Source organism: Podarcis tiliguerta (genome assembly GCF_965153285.1).
Source record: "Podarcis tiliguerta genome assembly, chromosome: 16".
NCBI classification, from domain to species: Eukaryota; Metazoa; Chordata; class Lepidosauria; order Squamata; family Lacertidae; genus Podarcis; species Podarcis tiliguerta.
The window spans coordinates 19,771,160-19,795,743 of NC_139549.1; the positions used below are offsets into that span (position 1 = coordinate 19,771,160).

The 24,584-nt window shown below is 48.1% G+C and overlaps 1 protein-coding gene across 2 annotated transcripts in view; it reads left to right on the forward strand.

Moving 5' to 3' along the window:
• The window catches only part of KSR2 (kinase suppressor of ras 2), a gene marked incomplete at its 3' end in the record, with an annotated part of 182,392 nt that overhangs the window by 138,888 nt on the left and 18,920 nt on the right, over nucleotides 1–24,584 (forward strand). For both annotated transcript variants that reach the window (XM_083417455.1, XM_083417454.1), the window contains one exon: nucleotides 17,325–17,421. In XM_083417455.1, coding sequence (XP_083273581.1) covers nucleotides 17,325–17,421 — 97 coding nt within the window. The remainder of the gene's footprint in view (nucleotides 1–17,324; nucleotides 17,422–24,584) is intronic.

Consider the following 24,584-nt stretch of genomic DNA (forward strand, 5'->3'; position numbering starts at 1 on the left):
AGAAAAGCATCTCTGCCAAGAGTTACTGCCCTGTCAAGGACTGCAGAGTGCAAAACATTCCTGTTTGGCCTGTTTGCACCAAATTGCGAGTCCTCTTTTGGCTAAGAGGCATCACTCGTCCTTGTGGAGCCCTGCAAAGCACATCCAAGGTCTCCTTCTTGACAGCTTGATGAGCCAGCTATGCTAAGACGGTGTGCTTGATGCCTTAATCTTGGTCTGCAGGGTTTCCTGCTCGGCTTTTCCCAGCCTCCTTTCCAAAGTCGAAAGTGCAAAATTATTGTATTGTCCCCAATCTAACAGGGACATTCTCGAGTTGTGATCACTGAGTGCTTCCCCTCTTGTTTAATTACAGTTACTTGTTTATTGGTTTAGTAAATTTCTACACACCCTTCATCCCAAGGATCACAGGGTGGTTTACGACAGAAAATACAAAAATAAGAAAGGAAACGTGGTAAGAAACAATAGCAATACCGTCCTCCCAGTTTACAAGGACATAAATTTTTTAATTAGCCAAAGCCTGGGAGAAGAGGAATGTTTTTGCCTAGGGCCTAAATATATGTAGTGACGACTCCCAAGCGAGCCTCGCTGGAGAGAGCATTCCACAAATGGGGAGCCACCACAGAAAAGGTCCCTTCTCATGTTGCCACTCTCCAGATCTCTTGTGGAGGGGGCATACAAAGAAGGGCCTCCAATGATGATTGTGGGGGGCTTGGGGTTAGTTTATATGGGGAGAGGCGGGCCTTGAGGTATGGGGTCCTGAGCCATTTAAAACCAGCCCTTTGAACTGTACCCAGAAAATGATTGGCAGTCTCCTGTGAGTAGGACTAGCATTGGATACAACCCAAAACATGGAAAAGACCCACCAGTTAGCTGTTGTATAATAGCTGGCATACAGGCAACAGCCACATTCAGGGATAATAATAATAATAATAATAATAATAATAATAGTAATAATAATAATAATAAATGTATACCCTGCTCATTTGGCTGGGTTTCCCCAGCCACTCTGGGTGGCTTCCAACAAAAGATTAAAAATACATTAAATCCTCATCTCTTCTTCAGTATCTTCCAAGACTGCTTGTGGCATAATTCATGTTTTCTGCATCTGGGAGGTCTGCTGGACAGGCATCTTGTTTATAATAATACAAGGTGATCCAAAGGCTTTTAAACATTATTATTTATTCTGCTCCTCATCTTTCACTTTCTTAAAGGTATAAGCCTCTCCAAGGATAGGAAGTGCAGCTCATGACCCATTTTCAGAGTTGGGCAGGAAATGCCACCAGCAGGGAGAAGGCCGGGGCCTGTTTCAGGTGGCTCATCCTCGTCCACCAGGAAATCCAGCACCAGCAGGGTGGAGACACCTGTTGGTGGATTCCTTGCCCTCCCCCAGCATCCAGTTCAGTACCTTCAGCCCATCCCTCCTCTCCCCCTGACCAGCCCTGCCAAGAAGTCTCCACGCAGAGGGGAGAGCGACCGATTCGGTCACACTGGGTGCAGAGTCTTGGGGGTGCCACAGGGGGCTCTGCAACTATTATGCAGAATGGAAGGCAAGAGGATTGGGGGGACGGTGCTGGATTTTGGTGCTGAACTATGCACCACTGAAATTTGGGACTCTAAGGTTCGCTACTCCTCTGCAGAAACCGGTGGAAGCTCTCCAACATTTCAGGCAAGGCACCTCTCCCATTGCTACCTGGAGATGCCATTGGGGGATGGTGTAGTGGTTAAGAGTGGTAGTCTCATAATCTGGTGAACTGGGTTCGATTCCCCGCTCCTCCACATGCAACTGCTGGGTGACCTTGGGCCAGTCACACTTCTCTGAAGTCTCTCAGCCCCACTCACCTCACAGAGTGTTTGTTGTGGGAGAGGAAGGGAAAGGAGAATGTTAGCCGCTTTGAGACTCCTTCGGGCAGTGATAAAGTGGGATATCAAATCCAAATCCAAACCTGGGACCTGCTGCATGCAAAGCACCTTCTCTTCCCCTGAACCACAACCCTTCCCCATAAAAGAAGCCTCCCATGTTTCTGCAATGGGGCGGCCGAGACCTGCGACCTGCGTTTCCAGTCTAACTTTGAAAAGTCAGGCTCCTTTTCCAGAGAACTCCCTCATGGGAGCTTATCTCCGTCTTCAAAACCGTATTGGATCTCGCGCGAAAGTGTAAACAGCTTCCCAGCTCTAAGGTCCTGCTGTCGCGTTGATTAAACAATCATAAAAGGAAACGCAGTGTTTAAACATGGAAGCCTTTGATGAAATATTAAAAGCAGCCCTCTCCCCTGGGCTTGCTAAAGGGGCCCTCTGGCAATATGGAAGCTGCGATACATGGTGCTCCTCCCGCCCCCCATCCCATTCATGTCACTAATGATGCTCGCTTTTGGAGAAGGTGGTTCGCCTCCAGCAGCTGGTCTCGGGAAAGCCAGGCTTAATTAGGCGCCGCCAGGTCTCTTGCACATCTTACTAGCTCCCATTTAATTATGGCTCTGCCGGAGAAATAACTGGGTGAGACACCAGCCTGATCCTTCTAGGGGAAAACTTCTCTAGATGAAACAGGTCCTTTGCTGTGTCTCTTTTTTCTCCCTCTCTCTATGTCCCCCTCAAGGCAAAGAAAACATGTTTTAACGACATGGAAATCATTTTATTAGATGTGCTGCACATTATCGGTTGAACATCGAGGGAACTTGTGTGATGGCAGATCTCGGGGTGTGGGTGTTTGTGGCTCCTGGAAGGTATTGCTGTAGTACTGTAGCACCAACTTTCTTACATGATCGGCGGCCACACAAACTGTGGCATGACAGCCTTACATTTAATGAACTTTAGATAGATGATAGATAGATAGATAGATAGATAGATAGATAGATAGATAGATATGGATCCACCCTATTCTCTTGATTGTAGTTCGTTTCACTGTATTTTAATAATGTATTTTTAAATTGTTGTAATCTGCATTGTGGGAACTCATTGATTTACTGAGTGATTTATTGCATTGGTATTCCACCCTTCCTCCAAGAAGCCCACGGTGGCGTACATAGTTTTCTCTGGCTCCTCATTTAATCCCCACAACAGCCCTGTGAGTTGTCAATGTTTTCCTTTTTTTAAGGGAAATTCCTTTATTCCGAATAGGATTCCTCCCAAGAAAAGGGAAACGTTGACAGCTATGCCCAGTGAGCTTCATGGCTGAGTGGCAATTTGAACCCTAGTCTCCTGTGTCTAGTGAAACACCCTAACCACTACGTCACATTGGCTCATCACCCCATGGCGATCTACTAAATGATTTGCGATCATAAAAGGTAAAGGGACCCCTGACCATTAGGTCCAGTTGTGACCGACTCTGGGGTTGCGGCGGTCATCTCGCTTTATTGGCCGAGGGAGCGGGCGTACAGCTTCTGGGTCATGTGGCCAGCATGACTAAGCCGCTTCTGGCGAACCAGAGCAGCGCACGGAAATGCCATTTACCTTCCCGCCGGAGCAGTACCTATTTATCTACTTGCACTTTGACGTGCTTTCAAACTGCAAAGTTGGCAGGAGCAGGGACCGAGCAACAGGATCTCACCCCGTCTCTGGGATTCGAACCATTGACCTTCTGATTGGCAAGTCCTAGGCTCTGTGGTTTAACCCACAGCGCCACCCGCGTCCCTTTTGCGATCATACTGCAGCATTTAAGGCCAAATTAGTGCAAATCAGGGGAACTCGCCACAGTGCAAAGGATTCTAGATCAGAGGGTTGGGATTTGGGGGGGGGGGGGCGTTGCTGGTGCGCAAGTCCTGCTGGAACAGTTGCAATGTGCAAGACTCAGTACTGTGCCTGCAAATCAGTATTTTATTGGAGGACATGTCTCCTAATGTCTTGTTATGAGCCATGCTGTGCTATTATTCAAGGCCTCCCTTTAGCTTGATTTGACTTTGCTGCTGAGAACGAATCCTAATTAATAGACAATCCAGGCTGGCTTGTCTTGCCCTGCTTTGCACAGGCAATTCTGCACCCACTTGCAGAGCCACAGTGGGGGTGGAGGGGAGCTGTGGGTGCAATATATCCTGCCAGGGATATACTACCAGGCCCCTGTTCTGAATTTCTATCTTGCTTTTTCTTAAGAGGTGAGAGTAAGTCTCGTTTTAGTCGCGCAGACCTAATGAAAAGCATGCAGGCAATATCCATGCCAACTGCTCACTTAAGAAGCAACTCCGCAAAGATTTTCCACCTCATTAAGCTGCCGCACTCCAATATGTCTGGCTGCAGGCCTGGTGGGAAGAGGCCCTGAAACGGACTGGCTGCAAGGGAGTGGGTGAAGAGATCCCAGAAAAAAGGCACTTTTAAACATGGCTGCAGATTGGAAAAAAAAAAAAAAATTGCAGGTTGAAATTCCTGGTGTTTCTGAAGCTAGAGGTTAAAGCGTTGCCACTTTGGAATTGCTAACACTTCGAGAGATGCACTGACGGTATGTGCATTTTTGCTTTCTACCTGCTCATCCTGTGTAAGTCTCTTTTCCTCCTGGAAGCAATGACTCTGGGTTGTGTTTGCCCATGAAAACAGGGATGGGGGAACTTCCAAGGGCCTTCCAAGGGCAAGGGAGCAAGAAGAAGAGATCTATGTAAGCCTAAAGAGCTCTGCTCCTGTCACAGAATGCTAGAGTCAGAAGGGACCCCAAGAGTCATCTAGTCGAACCCCCTGCAAGGCAGGAACCAGAGCTAAAGCATCCCTGGCAGATAAAGGGGAGACCATTGGAGGTTTTTAAGCAGAGGTTGGGATGGCCAACTGTTTGCATCCATGGGTTCGGAGCACTCTTTAAAAAGAGCAGTGTGCACTCTCCTGGACGAAAGAGAGATCCATGGAAAAGCTTCCTGGGGTGATTAGAGGGCAGCCACAAGGAGATCTCTAAACATAGGGACATAGAAACTTGCCTTATACTGAGTCTGACCATAGCTCATTATGATCTACGTGGACTGAAGGCGACTTTCCAGAACTTCAGACGCTTCTTCATCACACAACCCCCCACCATGGAGCTACAGCCCTTCCTTTAAAACATAGGAACATAGGAAGCTGCCTTACGTCAAACCAGACCATTGGTCCAACTAGCTCAGTATTGCCTGCACTGACTGGCAGCAGCTCTCTGAGGTTTCAGCAAGGAGTCCCCCCAGCCCTACCTGGAGATGCTGGGGGTTGAAGGAACCTTCTGTGTACAAAGCAGGTGCCCTGCCAATGAGCCACAGCTCTTCCCCACAAACTAAGGGCATCGGTGGACCTACATTTGGGGGACCTACTGCTATGGGGGCCCCTTTGCAACCAGCAACGAGGTCTGAGTAACCACTGTTATCTTCTTCAATGGGGCTGTTCCACAACAGATCACCACTGATTTTTTATTTTTTTTAAATTAACTGCTACATCTCAGATTTTGATTAAAATTGCTGCACTGGGTTATCTCATATTACATGAAGCATCTTTTACAAAATACTCATTTTTTTCTAGCAACCTGTTCACATAACAGTTTCATCATATGAGAGCTTCCTCACAGTGTCATTTTTCTCGAGACAATACTCATAAAGAAATTAAGTGCTCTTCAGCAGAACAGCCAACTTACTGTGACACCTTCCCTTTACAACACCTGTGCTGCTTACTCTCAAACTTTGGGGTTGTTGAAATATATAGAACAAATAATAATAATAATAACAATAATAATAAATGATCGATTTGAGATGTGCAACTCAAATTGAGTCTACTAGACCCAAAGGTTTGTAAGCAATGTGGTCTAAAGTTGCTTCTGAGGCCCCTCTGCGGTTAGGTAACCCTGAAGCTGAAGCTTCATTCAATTCATAGTAGATTCGTCCCTGTCTAGAGGATAACGAGGAGACTTGCTCCACAGGGGTGCAGTTGGGGCAGGGCTTGGGCTTGGGACCGACACACTAGAGCCCCTCTCTACAGAATGGGCAGTAAGGCTGGCTCACTGCATTTTGAACCCAGCAAAGTGGTGGTGCATGTTGCAGTTGGCTCCTGAGAACAGTAAGCATGTGGTCAAAATTGCATAACTTTGCTGCTGTTTGATGCTTCTGGGAGATGATATACAATGAGATGAAAAAAATGTTGAAATATACATTTATAAAGAAACCAGAAGCATTCTTATTGGGCATTGTTGGGAGTGATATAAATAGAAAGGAATATAAGCTCTTTTTATATGCAATAACAGCAGCAAGAATATTATTGGCCCAAAAACGGAAGCAAGAAGAATTACCGACAATTGAAGAATGGAGGATGAAGTTAATGGACTATGCAGAACTAGATAAACTAACAGGAAGGATTCGAAACCAGCGGGACCAGAAATTCACAGAAGACTAGAGCAAATTTATGGACTATTTGAAAAGTATTTGTGAAGATCAGACGACGTTTGTAGGTTTGCAAGAAGTTTTGTGAGGAGTATTATTGGAAGTATTGCAAAAATGGAGAAGGGGAAGGATGATTTGTTAAGAGATGTAAAGGCAATATAAAGTTAAGAAATGCATAAGAAGTGGTTAAAACGGTGGATCATCAGAGGTGCTGATGGAAGTCTAAAAATATTGTCTAAGTGATAATTTTTGTGGTACATTTTATAATTTATATGTTAAAATCAGTAAAAATTATGAAAAAAAACAACAACTTTGCTGCTGTTTGCCAGACCAAAATGTGACCTGCTGTGGACAATGAGCTGTTGAGCATCTTGCTCGCATCCCCCCTCCACCTCAGGCAGTCCGCCGCCCCCATCCTCCTGCTTCTCCCCCAAGTCTCCCCTCGCCTTCTGCCTTTGAGCTTGGACATCTCCCGCTTTGCTTCCCGCCTTACACTCTTCTGCCATGTTCCCCCTTTAATAGCGTTTAAAGTAATGAAGCCCATATATCATATAATAAATAGCTATTGACTCCCGTCCACGGTCTGGATCAGGATTGATTGACCTGTGGGAATACTCTTTTCCTCAGTCAATAAGGGGCCGTGAAGGGGGAATAAATCTTGATGGAGACTGACAACCGGGGGGGGGGGGGAGAAAGTCAATATACTTATTAATACATACATTAAATGAGCACACATCCTCCTCCTCTGGGGAGACGCCATTTCATTCTGACAGGTGGCGAGTGCGGTGGGAGGCAAGCGGTGGGGGAGATGAGGAAAATGATAGGGCTGGAGACACCTGAAATTTCTGCTGTGCATCTTGCAGAACTTCCATCCTGTGGCCAAGGCTGGAAAGGGTGAATTTGCATGGTGGGTGGGGGACGGACATAGAACCATAGAATTCTAGAGTTGGAAGGGACCCCAAGAGTCACCTGGTCCAACCCCCTGCAATGCAGGAACCGCCGCTAAAGTATCCCAGGCAGATGGACAGCCAACCTCAGTTTTAAAAGCCTCCAATGAAGGAGAGTCCACATGGGAAGCTTCCTTATATCAGATCGGACCATCTGCCCGTCTAGCGTGGTAGCGTCTAAAAAAGGTGGTGCAGTGGTCTAACCCACTGAGCCTCTTGGGCTTGCCGATCAGAAGGTCGGTGGTTCGAATCCCTGCGATGGGGTGAACTCCCGTTGCTCGGTCCCTGCTCCTGCCAACCTAGTAGCTCAAAAGCACGCCAGTGCAAGTAGATAAATAGGTACCACTGCGGTAGGAGGGTAAACGGCGTTTCCATGCACTCTGGCACTCATCACGGTGTCCCATTGCACCAGAAGCGGTTTAGCCATGCTGGCCACATGACCCAGAAAGCTGTCCGCCTGAAAATGAGATGAGTGCCGCAACCCCATAGTCGCCTTTGACTGGACTTAATGGTCCAGGGGTCCTTTACCTTTTTGCCTTTTTAGTAGTGTCTGCAGTGACTGGTAGCAGCTCTCCAGGATTTCAGAGGCCTACCTGGATATCCTAGGGATTGAACCTGGGACCTAAGGCAGGCAAGAAAGACTCTCTTTCACTGAGCTATGGATTTTCCCCATAAGGAAATATGAAAATCATTCTCTGGGTGCTGGTCCATGTGTAGCCCAAAGCTATACAGTCTGCTCTTGTGCCTTTCCAGTCTTCTAGAGAGGGATCTCCCCCTGCCATACCTGGATATGCTGGGGATTAAACTTGGAGCTTTCTGGATGCAAAGCAGGTGTACTGCATCCAGAGAAAAAGGCAAGTCAAAGGTGGCATGATAACAGGTTTATAAGGTTGCGCATGGCATGGAGAGAGTGAACAGAGAATTTTTTCCCCCTCCCTCTCTGATAACATTAGAACTTTTGTGGACATCCAAGGAATCTGAATGTTGACAGACTCAGGGCGGATAAAAGAAAGCACTTCACCATGCAACCCACAGTTAAACTATGGAACTCACTCCCACTGGAGGCAGTGAGGGCCACCAACCTGGATGGCTTTAAAAGAGGGTTGAACTAATTCATGGAGGATGATGCTATTGAGGGCTATTAGCCCTGATGGCTCGGCTCTACCTCCACCGTTGGAGGCAACACTGCTTTTGAACACCAATTGCTGGAAACCACAGGAGGGGAGAGGGCTCTTGTGCCTGAATCCTGCTTGCTGGTTTCCTAAAGGCAAGGATGCTGGACTAGATGGGCCATTGGCCTGATCCAGGAGGCTCTTCTTATGTTCTCTAAGCACTGAGCTACAGCCTTCTCCAGATATTGTTGAATTTCCTACTCTCAACTTCCCATGATATGTGGCTCTATTTGGGCATTCTATGGTTTAGAAATAACTATGCCTCTGTATCACTTTTTGAGGGGGTAATACGATGCATCTGTGCCAGTGAATAAATGTGGACCTATCATGCTGTTTCAACTCCCTCCCTCCCTCCCTTTAGCCAGAGGACAGATTTGAACTAAGCAAGGTTTTCTAATCAAAAGCTTCATCTCTAAAGGCAAGGTCCCTGCCTTCCTTCCCCAATACCTTCCTCCTCCTAATATTCCAAAGGCTGCTAATAACGTAGAATATATTAGGAGCCTTCAAAGGGAAAGGAAGGAGTCAAATATGCTTTCCATGTTACTAGACCTCGCCGAACCAATTATAAGCACATCCTCCCCCCAAAAAGATGCAAAGGCAAAGAAGTTGACTAGTTTCCTATGGTGTGCAGGGAGCAGATAAGCTAAGGTGACCCTCACCTCTTCTGTAAGTGAGTCATGGGAGCATATTTGTGGGGGGCCCCCCAATGGGAGAGGTTCCTTCTGCTAAGGACACACTGTGTCTCTAAATGGCTTGCTCCTAGCCTTCTCTTCAGCTTGGGAAATGTTAACCCGACTTTATCTTGCGTACCAGGTGTCAAGGGCTGCCGTCAAAAACATTCTGCTGTTTAAATAATGTCCATCATGCCTGTGTTTAGTAGCGAGCAGAGCTAGGCAAGCGTGTGTGCCGACAGAGAAGATGGGGGAGAGGAAAAGTCTTATTCCCAGACTCTCATTTTCCCTGCAAAGGCACCTCCACGGAAAGTCAGAAGGCACGTGACAGCAGATGTCTTTCCTACACTCCTTGGCTAGGAGAGACTTTTCTCCTTCCTGCCATTAGAAGTACTTCCATTGAACTTTAATCCAGTTCGTGCTTGTTTTTGCTGATAGTTCCTTGGGGGGGGGGGGAGAGTGGGTAGGAATGTTGTTGTTCTGCGCAGGCTTCTTTTAGGGCAGGGATAGCCAACCTGGCGCCCTCCTGATGCTGTTGGACTATGGTTCGCATTGTCTCTACCCATTGACCTTGCTGGCTGGGGCTGTAGGAGTTGGAATCCAGCCACATCTGCAGGGCGCCATGTTGGGCACCCTTGCTCCAGGCTATTGCAGATGCAACAATTCTGACATCCAACTTGTTTGCTAGTCAGTTTGCTTTGCATCAAGGAGAGAGCTGTCCGTGGTCCTGACCACCACCAGCTTATCTTGGATGCTTGCTGTGCTTGGCCAGTACACTGCTGTGGCCTCTAGCTTGAAATCAGACATAAGGTGGGGTAAACTGTGTTTAGTCATGCCTCGTCTTCTTTTCCTTTACCGGAATCCCCACAGTCCACAGATGTTTGCTTAAGCCACACTACAAGGGTGCAGAGGTTCACCCCCCCTCCAACTCTAGGATCAAGAAGAAACTTTATAAAATGTGAATGGATTTTTTTAAAGGGATAGATGTACATGCATTTGGAACAGAGGTGGGCAACACAGCCCCCTTGATGTTGCTGGACTACAACTCCCATCACCCTTGACCTTCCTGGATGGGGCTGGAGGCCAGCAGCATCAGGATTACACCCTATGCTGGCTTACCCCTGAGTGAGAATCTCTGGATTTATAGTCACTGCGGTGTATATTTGTATTTGCAAATCACATCCTGAGGTAGTTTTGTATGGGGCTATGCTTTATACACCAGCACTCTGAACTTTGCTCAGTAGCTAATTTGCAGCCGGTTGGCCTCTGTTTGTTTCCAAAAGTCCACCTTTGACTTTTGCAAGCCTTCCCTTGCGTGAATCAGACTCAGCTACCATATGCAAGAGGGAGCAAAGAGCTCTGGCTTCCTGCTCTCTTGAGAAGTGCTGCATTCAGCTCCCTTTGCACCCAATTGGAAAATGCTGGAGGGCCGTCACTCCGGCCCCCTGCCCTTGTTCCTTCGCAGGTTGCAATGGACTTATTAGCTTCCTTCATATTTTTCTCCCTGCCACCTCCAGCTCACGCAGATAAACAGAGGAGCCTTTCCTGCAAAGCAATTTGGGATTGGGCTTGCTTGGCTGAGCAATCTTCACACTCACCGCAAATTCCACCAGCCTTTGAAATGGCCCGTTTCCCTGGGAGGGTGGGGGGATGTTGACAGTGGCGGAGGACTGCTATAAACATCTCTAAAATGAGATGCTTTTTCCATGCATACTTAAAAGCCATTCATATTACCCCAAGCCCTCTGAGAGCAGGAACGCTGTTAGAAAAGTAATGCTGCTTGCTTTGAAAGCTTAACTTTCCTCAGGCCAGTGGTTCACGATGCAGTGGACTGGGCTGGAGTTGGAGAGCTCAGGCCCAGAACTTTGGCTGGAGGTGAAGGCGAGTAAATGACCAAGTTAGGCTAACCTGCTGTCCCATGCCCACAGGACCGTCTTTAGCATATGTGCCGCTGGGGTGCAAAGATCCGTCCAGAGCCCCCAAATTTAGTTAAGCTGCACCCAAATGAACTTTTAGTGAGCTTTTTTTGGGAGGGGCGAACTCAAAGTTGTTGAGCTTTTGTTTCCTGACTCGTCGGGAATATTTGGCGCTACAGAGTAACAGAGCGATGGAGGAGGGGGTGGGGACTTTCGCTCCATTGCTTTTTACTGCCGTCAATCAAGAGGGACCAGTATACAGTAGGTATACATTTGCCACTCCCCAGAATTCGGTACCCGGGTGCCCCACACCCCTTGCACCCCCAGGTAAAGACGGCCCTGCATGCCCACCACCCCCGGCACTTGGCTCAACACCAGGCTTCACCAGGAGTTGTCCAGAGGAGTCAAGGTTCAGGTTGGCATGGGAGCACAGCAAGATGGTGTGGCGCCTCTACTGCTGGAGGCAGTATATTCCCCTGAATATCAGTTACTGGAATCGCAAGTGGGATACTTGCATTTGGGTCCTGCTTGTGGGGTGGTCACTGTTAGAAGAGGATACTGGACCAGATAGGATCCAGCAGTCAGGATTTTTGCTGTTGTTGTTGTTAATAGGATTAGATATATTCATGAAGGCTATCCATGGCTACTGTGTGAGGGCTGCCATACTGGGATGTGGGTGGTGCGGTAGTCTAAACCACTGAGCCTCTTGGGCTTGCTGATCAGAAGGTTGGCGCTTTGAATCCCCATGACGGGGTGAGCTCCCATTGCTCGGTCCCAGCTCCTGCCAACCTAGCAGTTTGAAAGCACGCCAGTGCAAGTAGATAAACAGGTACTGCTGCGGCGGGAAGGTAAAGGGTGTTTCCGTGCGCTCTAGTTTCCATCACGGTGTTCCATTGCACCAGAAGTGGTTTAGACCTGCTGTCCACATGACCCGGAAAACTGTCTGTGGACAAACACCGGCTTCCTTGGCCTGAAAGCGAAATGAGCACTGCAACCCCAGCATTTGGCTGGACTTAACCATCCAGTGATCCATTACTTTTACCTTTTTTTTATGTCCAGATTTTCCCAGACATTACTCTCACTGGGATCTCAAAGGCGGAATTGATGTCTTGGGGGGAAGTTCTGAACTTTGGGGTTTGTTTAAAAAAAGCTCAAGAACTTCTGGGGTGTCCTGTTTTTTCCCCTTTTTGAAAGATGGCCACCCTATGCCCCCGAATACTAGTTGCTCAGAATCACAAGTGGGGAGAGTGTTGTTGTACTCAGGTTCTCCTTGTGGGCTTCCTTTTGGCATCTCATTGTCCCCTGTGATAAGAAGAGGAAGCTGGACTCTTCTTAGGTTTTTATGGGAGCGGGAGGGGAAATAGAAGTGCCACATTCAATGAAGCAGGGGGCAAAAAAAGCTGCTCTGGCATATTAGCACTCCTTGTGGGTAGAGGATCACCCGTATACAAAGGAGCGCATCTGCCCAGGTGCTTCTAATTGGCAGATTAAACGGTGCCGGGAACCTTGTGTGCGGTGCTTGTCTAAGCCACGGCATAGTTCGCGCAGGTTGCCGGAGCTGGCTTTGCGGTTAACAGATGCAAATTTCCATTTATAAAGCGGAGCGTGCCTGGGTAAACGACCTGATTTATGAAGGGCCTACTTCAAGAGCAAATCAGGCAGCACATCTCACAAAAAAGAAGCCTGTGTTTCTTTTCTTTTCTTTTCTTTTTTTACTTGCTACGCCTCTTAAACATGAGTCTCGATGAGGCTCCGGGTCAATAGGAACCTCGGGAAAAACATCATATTCCCACCCCCACTCCCCCCACCCCCTGGATGGGCAAAGCAGAGGCGTTGCTATAATCCTTGCCTCCTTTGAGGCCTTTTCTTTGCCTCTTACAGCGCTAAAGAAACTGTAAGAAAATAACCCGGCAAGGATTTGAAAAGATCTCGCAGGTGGCTTCTGCTCAATAGCAACAGGTGCTGTGCCTTAGCAGAAAAAGAAGAGGCAGCGGAGTTATGTATGAGAGGCTCCCCCTTCTCCTCCAGCAAGGAGTTTCCATACCTCCCAAGATTTGCCACCAAAGTTACTCAACAGGTTACTCATCCGCTGATGGAAAGCACTTGCGAGAGTGACTCAGCAATCGCCTCACCTCGCTTTGTCTCCAGATCCAACAAACTTTAGTTTTGATTGTTTTAGTACAGTGGTGCCTCGGGTTAAGTACTTAATTCGTTCCGGAGGTCCGTTCTTAACCTGAAACTGTTCTTAACTGAAGCACCACTTTAGTTAATGGGGCCTCCTGCTGCCGCCGCACCACCGGAACATGATTTCTGTTCTCATCCTGAAGCAAAGTTTTTAACCCGAGGTACTATTTCTGGGTTAGCGGAGTTTGTAATCTGAGGTATCACTGTAATGGTATTGATTATCCAGCAGTGATTGGTGAGACGAGTAAGGCAGAAGGAGGTTCAACTGCAGGTGGCGCAAGAGGCAACGATGGGCAAGCCAAGTAATGACACATCTGAATCTTGGGTTTCTACTCAGATGGGATGAGTGGGCCTTGCTGTTCCACCCTTCGATGTAAAACAAGAAAGAAAGAAAAAGGCTCCTGTACTGCAAGAGAAAAGAATGAATCCAGGGATGGTGCAAGATAGCCTGCCCTCCCAGGCAGAGCTGTTGCTGCCACCAATGATAGTTGGTGCCCAAGGGAACTGGTAGGGCAGAAGTTGGAGGGGTGAGCCTTTACAGTAGCTGGAGATAGAGACCGGCAATTCCAGGTTTGTCCCCATCCTCTTCCCTGCTGAGATCAACAAGAGTGACCCTGTGACTAAGGAGGTGGGGGCTGGCATCCCTGGATTGGATCGTAGAATTGTAGAGTTGGAAGGGAGCACGATGGCCATCTAGTCTAACCCCCTGCAATGCAGGAATCTTTTGGATGTGGACCAAATCCAGAGTGTAGTCCCCAAGACAGTTGGATGGCGCCTTGCGCGCCTCCTTCAAGCAACTCTTGCAGCCAAGCTAGTGCCAAACGTATTGCTTTGCTTTCCTTTGGACCACATCAGCGAGGCTGAGAGTGGGGTCTTGTCATCTGGGCTGTCCAGGACCCACAGATACATTGCCCAGGTTTGTGTCCTGGAGAGGTCACTTCAGTGCTGCTAATACAGTGGAGGTGCACTCCATTGTCTCTTGAGATGGATGGATGCTGACAAGTGCCACAAGACTCCCCCGTCCCCCTGTAGAAGGCTAGCACTCCTCTGGAAACTTCAGAAAACGGTGCTGCCTGTTTCACAAGGAAAACACAGGTGGAGGGGTTCCCTCCTCCTCCCTGTTTGCATTGGTGCCATTTTTTTTTATTACAGACCATCTGCTCAATGATCTGAACCTCCTCACGGAAGGCCAGGCCAGATGGACTAATTCCATTCCTTGAGTCATTAATTTCCACCGCGCCTTCCTTTGGAGTTGATGTGCATGCCCTTCCGAAGCCTCGTTGTGGACCTGATTTGCAGGCGCTCTCAGAGGGGTGGGCTGGGACAGCCTCACAGTTGGGTTCGCAGTTGCCCCATTGCCCGTGAGATGGGCCGTGACGATGAGGAATGCAGAGAAGGCCTTGCAGGGCGGGGCAGGAAAGAGCTCGTTTGCCAAGTGGACCTTGTGCTAGAGTGTGGTGTGGAAACATGAGCAGGGAACGTGTCCCTGGAGAAAGCTCTGCTCTATCTCATTCACATTTTGCATTCCCTTATGCGCCCAGTGGATTATTGGGTCCTGTTTTGCTTGTCAGAAAGGAAACCAGAGATGATCCCAAACTGGATATTGGGTGCATTCACACTGCCATTTATCGCAGTTTCCTGACATTTCCCTAACTGCTAATTTCTGCATTATATCCAGTGGTTTTTTTCCTGGGGGTACTCAAGGGAATGCAGTACACACATCTTTTTCTTTCTTTCTAGAAGAAAAGCACTGGTTATTTCTCAGCTTTCACATGATGCAAAAGCCGCTTCCAGAAATATAGAAAGATATAGCGCATGTTTGGGGCTCATTTCTGAGTTATTTGCTTCCAGGGGAAAATCCGTTCCCTGGGGAGAAATTATTAGATAACAGGCAATCCTCGTTTTGTGTGGGGGTTACATTCCGGACCCCTGCACATGTTGATGGGGCCCGCATAAAGCGTTCTTCCCTGTTCTGCCCTTTTAGTGACGTTTTAGGGTCACCTCTGGGTTCAGTGCCATGCTTGTGTGCACGGTCACTTGTCAATTGGATACATGTAGCTTGATCATTGCTTGTGCTCTGAAAATTGTAGCTCTGGGTGGTAAATGGAACCTCCAGACAACTCTCAGTGCCCTTAACAAACTACACTTCCCAAGATTCTTTGAAGGAACTCGCGGCTGTTGAAAGTGGCAAGAGACTGCTTAAATTCAGACGCGACCTGATTTGGGCCAGTGGTTCATCTAGCTCATTATTGTCTACCCTGACTGGCAGCAGCTTCCTGGGGTTTCAGGCAGGGCTCCTTCCTGTCTCTAACTGGAGGTGCATACCCTCCAACATTTCTCTGTTGAAAATAAGGACGTTCTATTCCATAATAATAATAATAATGATAATTTTATCATTTATACCCTGCCCATCTGATTGGGTTGCCCCAGACACTCTGGGCGGCTTCCAACATATATGAAAAACATAATAAAACATCAAATAACTTCCCTAGACAGGGCTGCCTTGCCTTCAGGTGTCTTCTAAAGGTTGTTCTACTAATCTCATGAGCTCAGGGGCTGCATAACTCCATACCTTTCAACATTTCTCCGATGAAAATAGGGACATCCTAAGAAAAAGTGGGACATTTCTGGGGTCCAACCAGAAACTGGCTTCTGTGAATCCAGGACTGTCCCTGGAAAATAGGGACATTTGGAAGGTCTGTAGTGGTGACCATGCTAAGCTAGGTGGCCCAGTGGTCTGACTCAGTATAATGAAGGGCTATGGCTCAGTGGTGGACCACTGGGATTTATCCCGGGACTTCTGCATGCGAGGCAGATGTTCTGCCACTGAGCCCCGGCCTTCCCCCCACCCCCTGCTCACCGTCCTCCTACGGGCTTCTGAAGAGCGGCAGGTCCTGCCTCCGGTGTCGCGAGGAGGGGGAGGCAGGAGCAGAAGCTGCGAGATGTCTGCAGGGGCGGGAGAAGAAGAACAATTAAAAGCTGTGGCGCTCCTGTCATTAGCGAGAGAACCAGATGAAATTAACACCTGCGATCCACTCGGAGCCGCTTTTATTTCGGGGGGGGGGGGCTGGCTTATTATCTGAGCTCAGGTATTGCCTTTGCCCTCTCTCGCTTCGCCTGCAATGAGTGTAGGTGGGCAGGATTGCCTGGAGTGGGGAGGCAGCCTCTCTGGTGGGGAGAAAGTTGCGGCAGAATCCGCCCACAGGCTCCATTACATGATTCAAATGTCAATACAGGCTTTAATTGGTTTCAGTGTCCCCTCCTTTCCCTCCCCACCCCCCACTCTCCGACAGCTGCATTTGGTAATTAAGACTCCACAAATAGATTTCTCGGCAACAGGTACGGGAAAAGGGGGAAGTTTGGCGGTTTGTGTCTGGCGTACGGAGGACACTTTCCTTCCTTCAGCAAGAAGTCTCGTTCCAGGCCACGTTCATACCATACCTTTAAAGCACTGTGGTACCACTTTAAACAGTCGTGGCTCTCTCCCAAAGGATTCTGGGGGCTGTAGTTCATTTAGGGTGCTGAGACGTGTTAAGGAGATCCCTATTTCCCCTCCCAGAGCTACAGTTCCCCGGGATGAGGAACACACTGGTAATTGTAGCTCTGTGATGGGAATTCCTCCCGGAGCCCAGTCCTTGCAATTTTCCTTTTTCTTCTTAACAAAGAATGAAGGAAGGGTCTTGTGGTATCAATGTCCAGCTGGTTCAGTGTCCTTTTCTCAGTGGCCAACCAGATGCCCCAATGAGGAGCCTGCAAGTGGGAGCCGAGTGCGACACATCTCTCCACTTATGATTCCCAGCGACAGGCATTCAGGGGTGTGCTGTCTCTGACAGAGGAAGCAGAAGACAGCCACTGTGGCTAGCAGCCATTGATGTCCTTGTCATCCACAAGGAGCTAAGAAAAGCATAAAGTTAGGGTCCAGACATCCCAAACTGGATTCATGTCCTTCTCACTGCATCCTGGGGTGTACAAGTCCCAAACCATTTGGATTACCTGGATGAGAAATTGCAATCCTTCTATCCGTTTAAGTGCTTTGGCGTTTCCTCTATGTCCCGATCTTACAGCAATTTCCGTGGGTTTGGTTTCCCATTCCCGCCGTTAATCCCGATTTCCCCATCTTCCTTTCCAGCTTGTGCAAAGGACGGACGCTCTACTCGGTGGTGAGAGATGCCAAGATCGTCCTGGATGTCAACAAAACAAGGCAGATTGCTCAAGAGATCGTCAAGGTATGAGCAATGGGGAATAAAAACTCAGGGGGGACACACTCACACACTCTTGAGACAGGTGCCTGGTGCCTGGGACCCACTCTTGGCGTGGATGCTTTGACAGATTTGATGCAAATGGTTCAGAGGGAAAGCAGATATCTTTCCCACCCAGCCAACTTCTACACACGCATTCATAGCAGGAAGCAAAGTAGTCAAGTCATGCAGACATCTGGTGCTATGTGGTGTGGGGTGAAGCCCTATTTTACTTGATCTGTGTCTGGGTGAATCCTGAAATAGGCTGAAGGAGCCCGGGAGTAGTCAGTGGGAATCGCTTCATGACGTTTCTGAGATGAAAGGAGCAGTAGCGGAGTGTCAGATTCAAGGTCCTACCATGATAGTCACAGCCATGCCTCGTCTTCCTCACAAGCCATGCCCCTCCTAAGATTACATAATCACAGATTTGCAGAGTTAGAAGGGTCATCCAGTCTAACCCCCTGCAATGCAGGAAGCTCAGGTAAAGCATCCCCCACAGGTGGCCATCCAACCTCTGCTCTTAAAAATCTCTAAGGAGAGGCCACCACATTCCGAGGTCTTAGTGTCAGAAAGCTCTTCTTAAGATTATACAAATGTCTATGATCATATACAAGGGACACGGGTGGTGTTGTGGTCTCAACCACAGAGCCCAGGGCTTGCCAATCAGAAGGTCGGCGGTTCAAATCCCCATGACAGGGTGAGCTCCCGTTGCTCGGTCCCTGCTCCTGCCAACCTAGCAGTTCAAAAGCACGTCAAAGTGCAAGTAGATAAATAGGTACCACTCTGGTGGGAAGGTAAACGGCAATTCCATGCGCTGCTCTGGTTCGCCAGAAGCTGCTTAGTCATGCAGGCCACATGACCCGGAAGCTGTACGCTGGCTCCCTCGGCCAGTAAAGTGAGATGAGCGCTGCAACCCCCGAGTCGTCCACGACTGGACCTAATGGTCAGGGGTCCTTTTACCTTTACCTTTATGATTATATACAATAATCTTACAGTTAAATAATAATAATAACAGTAATGATGGATGGATGCATTGCAGTGATCAAGGCATGTGTTGCCTTCCAGCTAGATCTACTATTTTCTGTGCACGTGCAAATGATTTGGAGTGCTCCAGTGTCTTCCCTTGGAGTGGCTTAAGTTGTGTTTTCCACGGCGTTCCATTGGACGTAACAGAACTTGCCCACCATTCCCTTGAAACTAAAGGGGTGGATGGAGATGTCAAATTCGGTTCTCTCTGTTTCACAATTTCCCCGTCTAAAATTCAGCTCTTCACATTTCTGCAGCACCTTGCAATGTTTTAAAATCCTCATGAAAACCCTTCTGCAGCTTGGTCTGCGATTCTGAGTAATGTACACAAGCCTGCAACCGATTTCCCCATATCCAATACATTTCTGTATGTTATTTTCACAAGCATCTTGATTTCCACACTGGCGTTCCCCAAGCATATGCATTTTTGTGAATATCTCGGTTGGAAGGACTGCATTGCAAAATCTGGATATGTGCCAATTCCGCGGGATGACTGTGTTTTGGTTCTCGTATTGTTGCGGAAAGTGGGGATTGGTTAAATGCAGAGTTAAATGCAAACTAAATCAGGTTTCTCCCCCATCCCAAGCTCACAGACTCCATGTTGGGGGCCCCTGTGTGCAGCCCACAATCCTGCATGAGTCTGGGACACTTTACCCCCCCCCCCCAGACCACACATGGGAATGCTGGGCTTTCATTCATCCTCCTCCATATCCTTCCATGTCACATTGAAAGGTGGATTATCATACCAGGGCTATTTCTATCCTATTAAACTCAAACCCAAAGCCATTTTCATTTCATTGGCTTTCATTAATTCCCTCCCCCCATCCACTGCCTAATGAGCAGATACGAGTTCCTATCTACGCCAACGCGGCCCATGTTTCTTAATAGAGCTTGGCCAGAATCTCTCTCTCTCTCTCTCTCTTTCTCTCCCTATCTCCTCCCCCTCTTCAGTCAAACTTTCCCAAGCAATGTATATTCCAAGGCTCCAAGACTTCTCTAAATTTTTTTGCTACATGGGGTGTATGTACCTGTCTGGCAGTTAATGCTTGTTAAATGATAAAATACTGTTGCCCAGTGCTATTTGTCTAGAAAAAGAGGTGCCGGAGTTCACCAGGAACACCTCCCTTATTCTCTTATAATGGCATTAGTGCCCACCTGAGAGGTGCTGGAACCAAGTTCCAGTGAGTTCTGGCTGAAACACCCCCCCCCCGCTCTTTCCCAGCCACAAGAGAGAGCATGCCAGATCTTTCCTTGCTCTTGGTTGTGTCCAATGTTAGTCAGTTGCAGTTATCTGCAATGGCTAACTTGGGTTCATTTATTTCACTGAATCTACTTGGATCAGAACTTGGTTGGATGCAGCCCTCTGTTGTTGAGGTGCCTCACTCCGAGAGCTGATTTTGCCACTGAGCCAAAATAGGGGGCAGAGTGCCTGCTTTGCCTTAAAAAGGTCCTAGCTTCAGCCCTGATATCTCCAGTTAAAGGAGTGGTGGGGAGCGGAGCCTGTGGCCATCCTGGTCTTTGTTGGACTACAACTCCCATCAGCCCCTGCAAGCATGGCCAATGCTCAGGGATGATGGGAATTGTAGCCCAGCAACATTGGTAGGGCATCAGGCACCCCGCCACTGGGTCAAAAGTACTCAATAAGCAGCCTGAGTTGGGGGGAATCTCTTTCATCCATGCGGTTGCCTCTGCCCACACTCAGTATCTGAAACTCCCCTGATCCCATTTCCCCCCCTGCTTTCTAGACTTATTCCTGGTCCCAGATTGCCAGGTAAGGAGGGATGTAGGTGTAACTACGCACCCTCTCACCATCTCTCATGAACAGTAGTTCCTGATGGTTCTTGGACCTGTTAGGGTGGAAGGCATGGAACCCAGCAGTAGGTGGCGCCAGAGCCAACTTGTTCTGGTTTTGCCTTCATCCTCCTCCCTGCTATGTTCTGCTGCAACTACGGAGGAGGAAGCTAACAACCAGGACCACTCCCTAGGCTAGCAGTAAGGCAGGTAGGGACATGTGGACTGGCTGCTAGTGGACAGACATAATGGACCAGCTTCTGCCCCCATGTGCTTTCGCCCATTAGCACTAATAGACTATTGTGGGTTGCGAACCTTACATCTGCCTTGTCCCGGTGCATAATTCTAGCCACACCAGTATATTCAACAGGAACCGAGAGTCTGATAGGAGCAGAATATTTGGTGGAAGACCCACAGCTACCGCCCCCTGTTGCATTTGTCTTGACTTAAAAAAGCTCCTTGCAAACTTTCTGGGAACAGGGCAAAGGTGTGGAACCACCCTGACATAAGGACAGGTTGGCAGTTTAAAAAACCTGCGAGCCAGTAGGGGGTGCTAGCTACCCACCTAGCATGCAGAGAAACCTGAAGACAACTCAAGGCTGCCTACAGGAGGAAGCCTCTTGTTTCAAAGAAAATGGCATGCTCAGATAGATGGAGGTCAAGCTGGGATAGGGAGTTCCAAGGAAGAGAAGCTTTCGCTTTCTAAGGCTCCATTCACACGGCACTTTATTCCATCTCCCCGACATTTCGTAAATGTCAATTTTTGTACAGCAGTTGAACCTCCACGCAATGTAAATGCCACTTCCGGAAAACAAGTGGAACATTGCACATACCCAGGACTCGTTTCTTTGTTATTTGCTTCCAGAAAAAAAAAAACCATTTGCAGCCCCCTTTATCCAGAAAATAGTGGGAATAAAGTGACAAGATCTGGGACGGCAGACCAGCATACAGTTCTTTTCCATGGGGGAATCACAGGGGAACAGAAGCAGGCATGTGCAGAAAGGGTGGGGGAGTAGCAGTGTGGTCCAACAGTGTTTGTTGTTGTGCCAAATGCTTGCAATTCAGCAGCATGCCAGTATAATGGTCAAGAAAGCCACTGTTTCATAGTGCAACAGGTACTGTAGTAAGAAAGCAACACCAGAAAATGAGATAGAAGCGCTAGCATTATAATCAGGAAAACGAACACAATATTCCTCATGTCTTAATGCACCCTAGGCCTTAAGGCACACGTCAGGTGTGGAAGGAGCTATGGTCCCCAGCCAGAGACCCAAGCATATTTTTTAAAATATGCAAATTCTCAAACAGCAATTTTTTAAAAAGCAAAACATCTTAATGCAAGCCTACTTAGTCTACACTTTCAGAAACAATAAGTGAACAGAGACACAGCTGTCCTTTGAAATTCACACATCTCTGGGTTCCACAATGGAGTTCTCAAACCAAACCAGGTGTACATAATGGCATAGAATCATTGAATTGTAGGACTGTCACCTCTAGTCTGACCCTCTGCAATGCAGGGATCCCAGCTGAAGAATCCCTGGCATACAGTCATCCAACCTCTGTTGGAGAGAGAGAGAGAGAGTCCACCACCTTCTGAGGTAGTCCTTTTCACTGTCAAACAGTTCTTACCCTTGGAAAGTTGTTCCTAATGTTTGGTGGGAATCTCCTTTCTTGTCACCTGAATCCATTGGTTCTGGTGCTACCCTCTGGAGCAGCGAAAAACAAGCTTACTCCATCTTCCATGTGACAGCTGCTCAGATATTTGAAGGCATCTTCTTGAACAGCAGTAGACATTACGAAAGGCAGTTATGGTGTCTGGGGAAGATTTGTCATATAAAGTAAATCCAGTTTCTTAAAAGGGCAAACAAATCAGGATGCATGCTCAGCAACAGGTCATCTGGAGGCGACCAGTCTTGAAGGCGTTTACAAAACACTTTACGCAGTTTCCAATAGCATCCCACGGAAACGGCGTAAAGAGTTTTGTAAACGCCTTCAAGACTTTTAAGAAACTGGATTTACTTTATATGACAAATCTTCCCCAGATATTTGAAGACAGCTATTGTATCACCTCTGTCTTCTCATCTCCTGTTGGCTAAACATAGCTGTCAGGGAACTGCCATCAGAGCTGGAGGTGGAGAGAAGGCTCCAGAGGGATGCTGGAGAGGGTCCCAGTAGGGAGAGAGGCAGCCCATCCGCTGGGGAAGGAAATCAGTGTAACACCAGTGGAGAAGGGGGGCAGATGGGGGAATCGGAGAGGTGGCTCCAGGACTCCTCGCCAGAGACCAGCGGAGAGAGTACGGGTACTCCGCTGCGGAGAGAGTACGGGTACTCCGCTGCCCACACCCTCCCTGCGCAGAAGACGTCCGCGCAGGGAGAGTAGGAGAAGACTGGGCGTCAAACAGCTTTTATGCTGGAAAAGGTTCAAGAAACGCCCACTGACGGATTCTGCCAGCGACTGAGGCAGCCACGAAACTTGAGGCTGTCCAGACAGAAAGGGTTCAACCAGGTAACCTAGCCAGGAGTGGTGGCAACTTACGCACGAGCAACCCCTAGAATCATTACAATACCCAACTCCCTCAACACGTTCCACCTTGTCAATATCCTTCTTAAACTATGGTGCCCAGAACTGCACACAGTACCCCAGGTGGGGTCTGACCCAAGGTATACAGTAGTGGAACATATGCAGATGTCAGTGAACAGCAGCATGCACAAATACCTATGGGGAAATTTCTTGCCCAAAGGTGTATATTGTGAGGAACGATGCAAAGGTTGATGAATTTCCATAAGGACTTAAAAAAAAAAAAAAACCTGATGTGGAATTATAGGGAGCTAAAAGTTGGGCAAATGATTGTGCTGGGAAATGAAATTGGACTGAAAACTGGTTGGGCAGGAAAAAACTGAGACAAACTGAACCTGACAGATTTGTGCATCCTTTGCACTAAGGAAGCCTAGATGTTCCTATAGCAGGGAGATAGATACCTGCCACCACTGACTCTTTTTCATGTCGATGCAAGGCACCTTGTAGCTTTTTTGATGGAAAAGCCGAGCGAGTGATACAAATCCCGTAGGTCAAACCAAAAACATAAATAACATCAGCGCCCAGGCAGATAGATTCCTTCTCCAGTGAAGGCTGGCTGACTGCGGCGGTTTTAATGAGCGCGGAGACCAGCGCTTTGTGGAGACAGCAAGGTGAACGACAGCTTGCTCTGCCTCCTACACCTTTCTCGCTTCTAGACCATTAGCGCCAGGCCTGTAAGCAAGTTGTGGGAGGGTGTCAGGGAATAACGGGGGGGGGGGGGTGAGCAGTGAAAGCTGTTTGCATCTGGGCAGTGGGTGCTTTTTCTATTCTTTTCTTGAACGACGAGGTCTCAGCTCATCAAACTCAAAGAAATCCCTACGGTTACAATTCACTTTGCCTTGATCTCCCCAGCGAGGCGAGCACTTTTGCAGTAAGCTGCTAGTGTTTTATCCTTGTTCTTCTTTAACCAGTCGATGGATCAGAGGGCCGAGAGGTACTGCAAGTGTTCAGTGATCTCAGAGTTCAAAGCTGCACAGATGGGCTTCAAAGGGTGTGCGTGGGGGAGGGATTCTTGAGGAATCAAACCTTTTACAGATGTCCATACACACCAAACCAACATGAAATTCCTGGACTGATGCATGGTTTGGAGGAGGGCTGTCTGTCAGATTTTCATTTTGTTTTGTGTTACCCTGAATGTCACAGCGCTTGGTTTACATACTGTATATGCATTTCTTCCTATATACATAGAAATGCAAGGTGTCGTCACGCTCTTCAGTTCACCTGGCTGCTCATTGGCCGCCATGGCAATTGCAGCAGGAGGTACAGCAGACAGGAAAGAGGGGTAGGGTGGCGAGGCGATTCACATACCAGTTTAGCAAGCCATTCTATGAAGCGGCTTTTTAAAGGGAGTGTAGAGAGAGGAGCTTGGAGTGAGCTGTGATGGGACAGCCAAGGGCGTAGTGAGGTGTAAAGGGAGGGGGCTGGTCAAGGGTGATGGAACGATGCTTGGCAACAGCCCCTAGTATTTAAGTTTTGAAATGTGTGTTTTAGGAGAAAATACCTTTACAAATACACATTTAAAAGCGAGTTTTAGTGCAGTCTAGCATAAGAACATAAGAAGAGCCTGCTGGATCAGGCCAATGGCCCTTCTAATCCTGCATCCTCTTCTCACAAAGGCCAGCTAGAAGCCTGTGGGAAACTCTCAAATGTGACCCAAGCACAAGAGCCCTCTCCCCTCCTGTGGTTTCCAGGAACTGTTATTCAGAAGCATTGCTGCCTCCGACTGCGAAGCCATTGCCATCATGGCGAGTGGTCTATG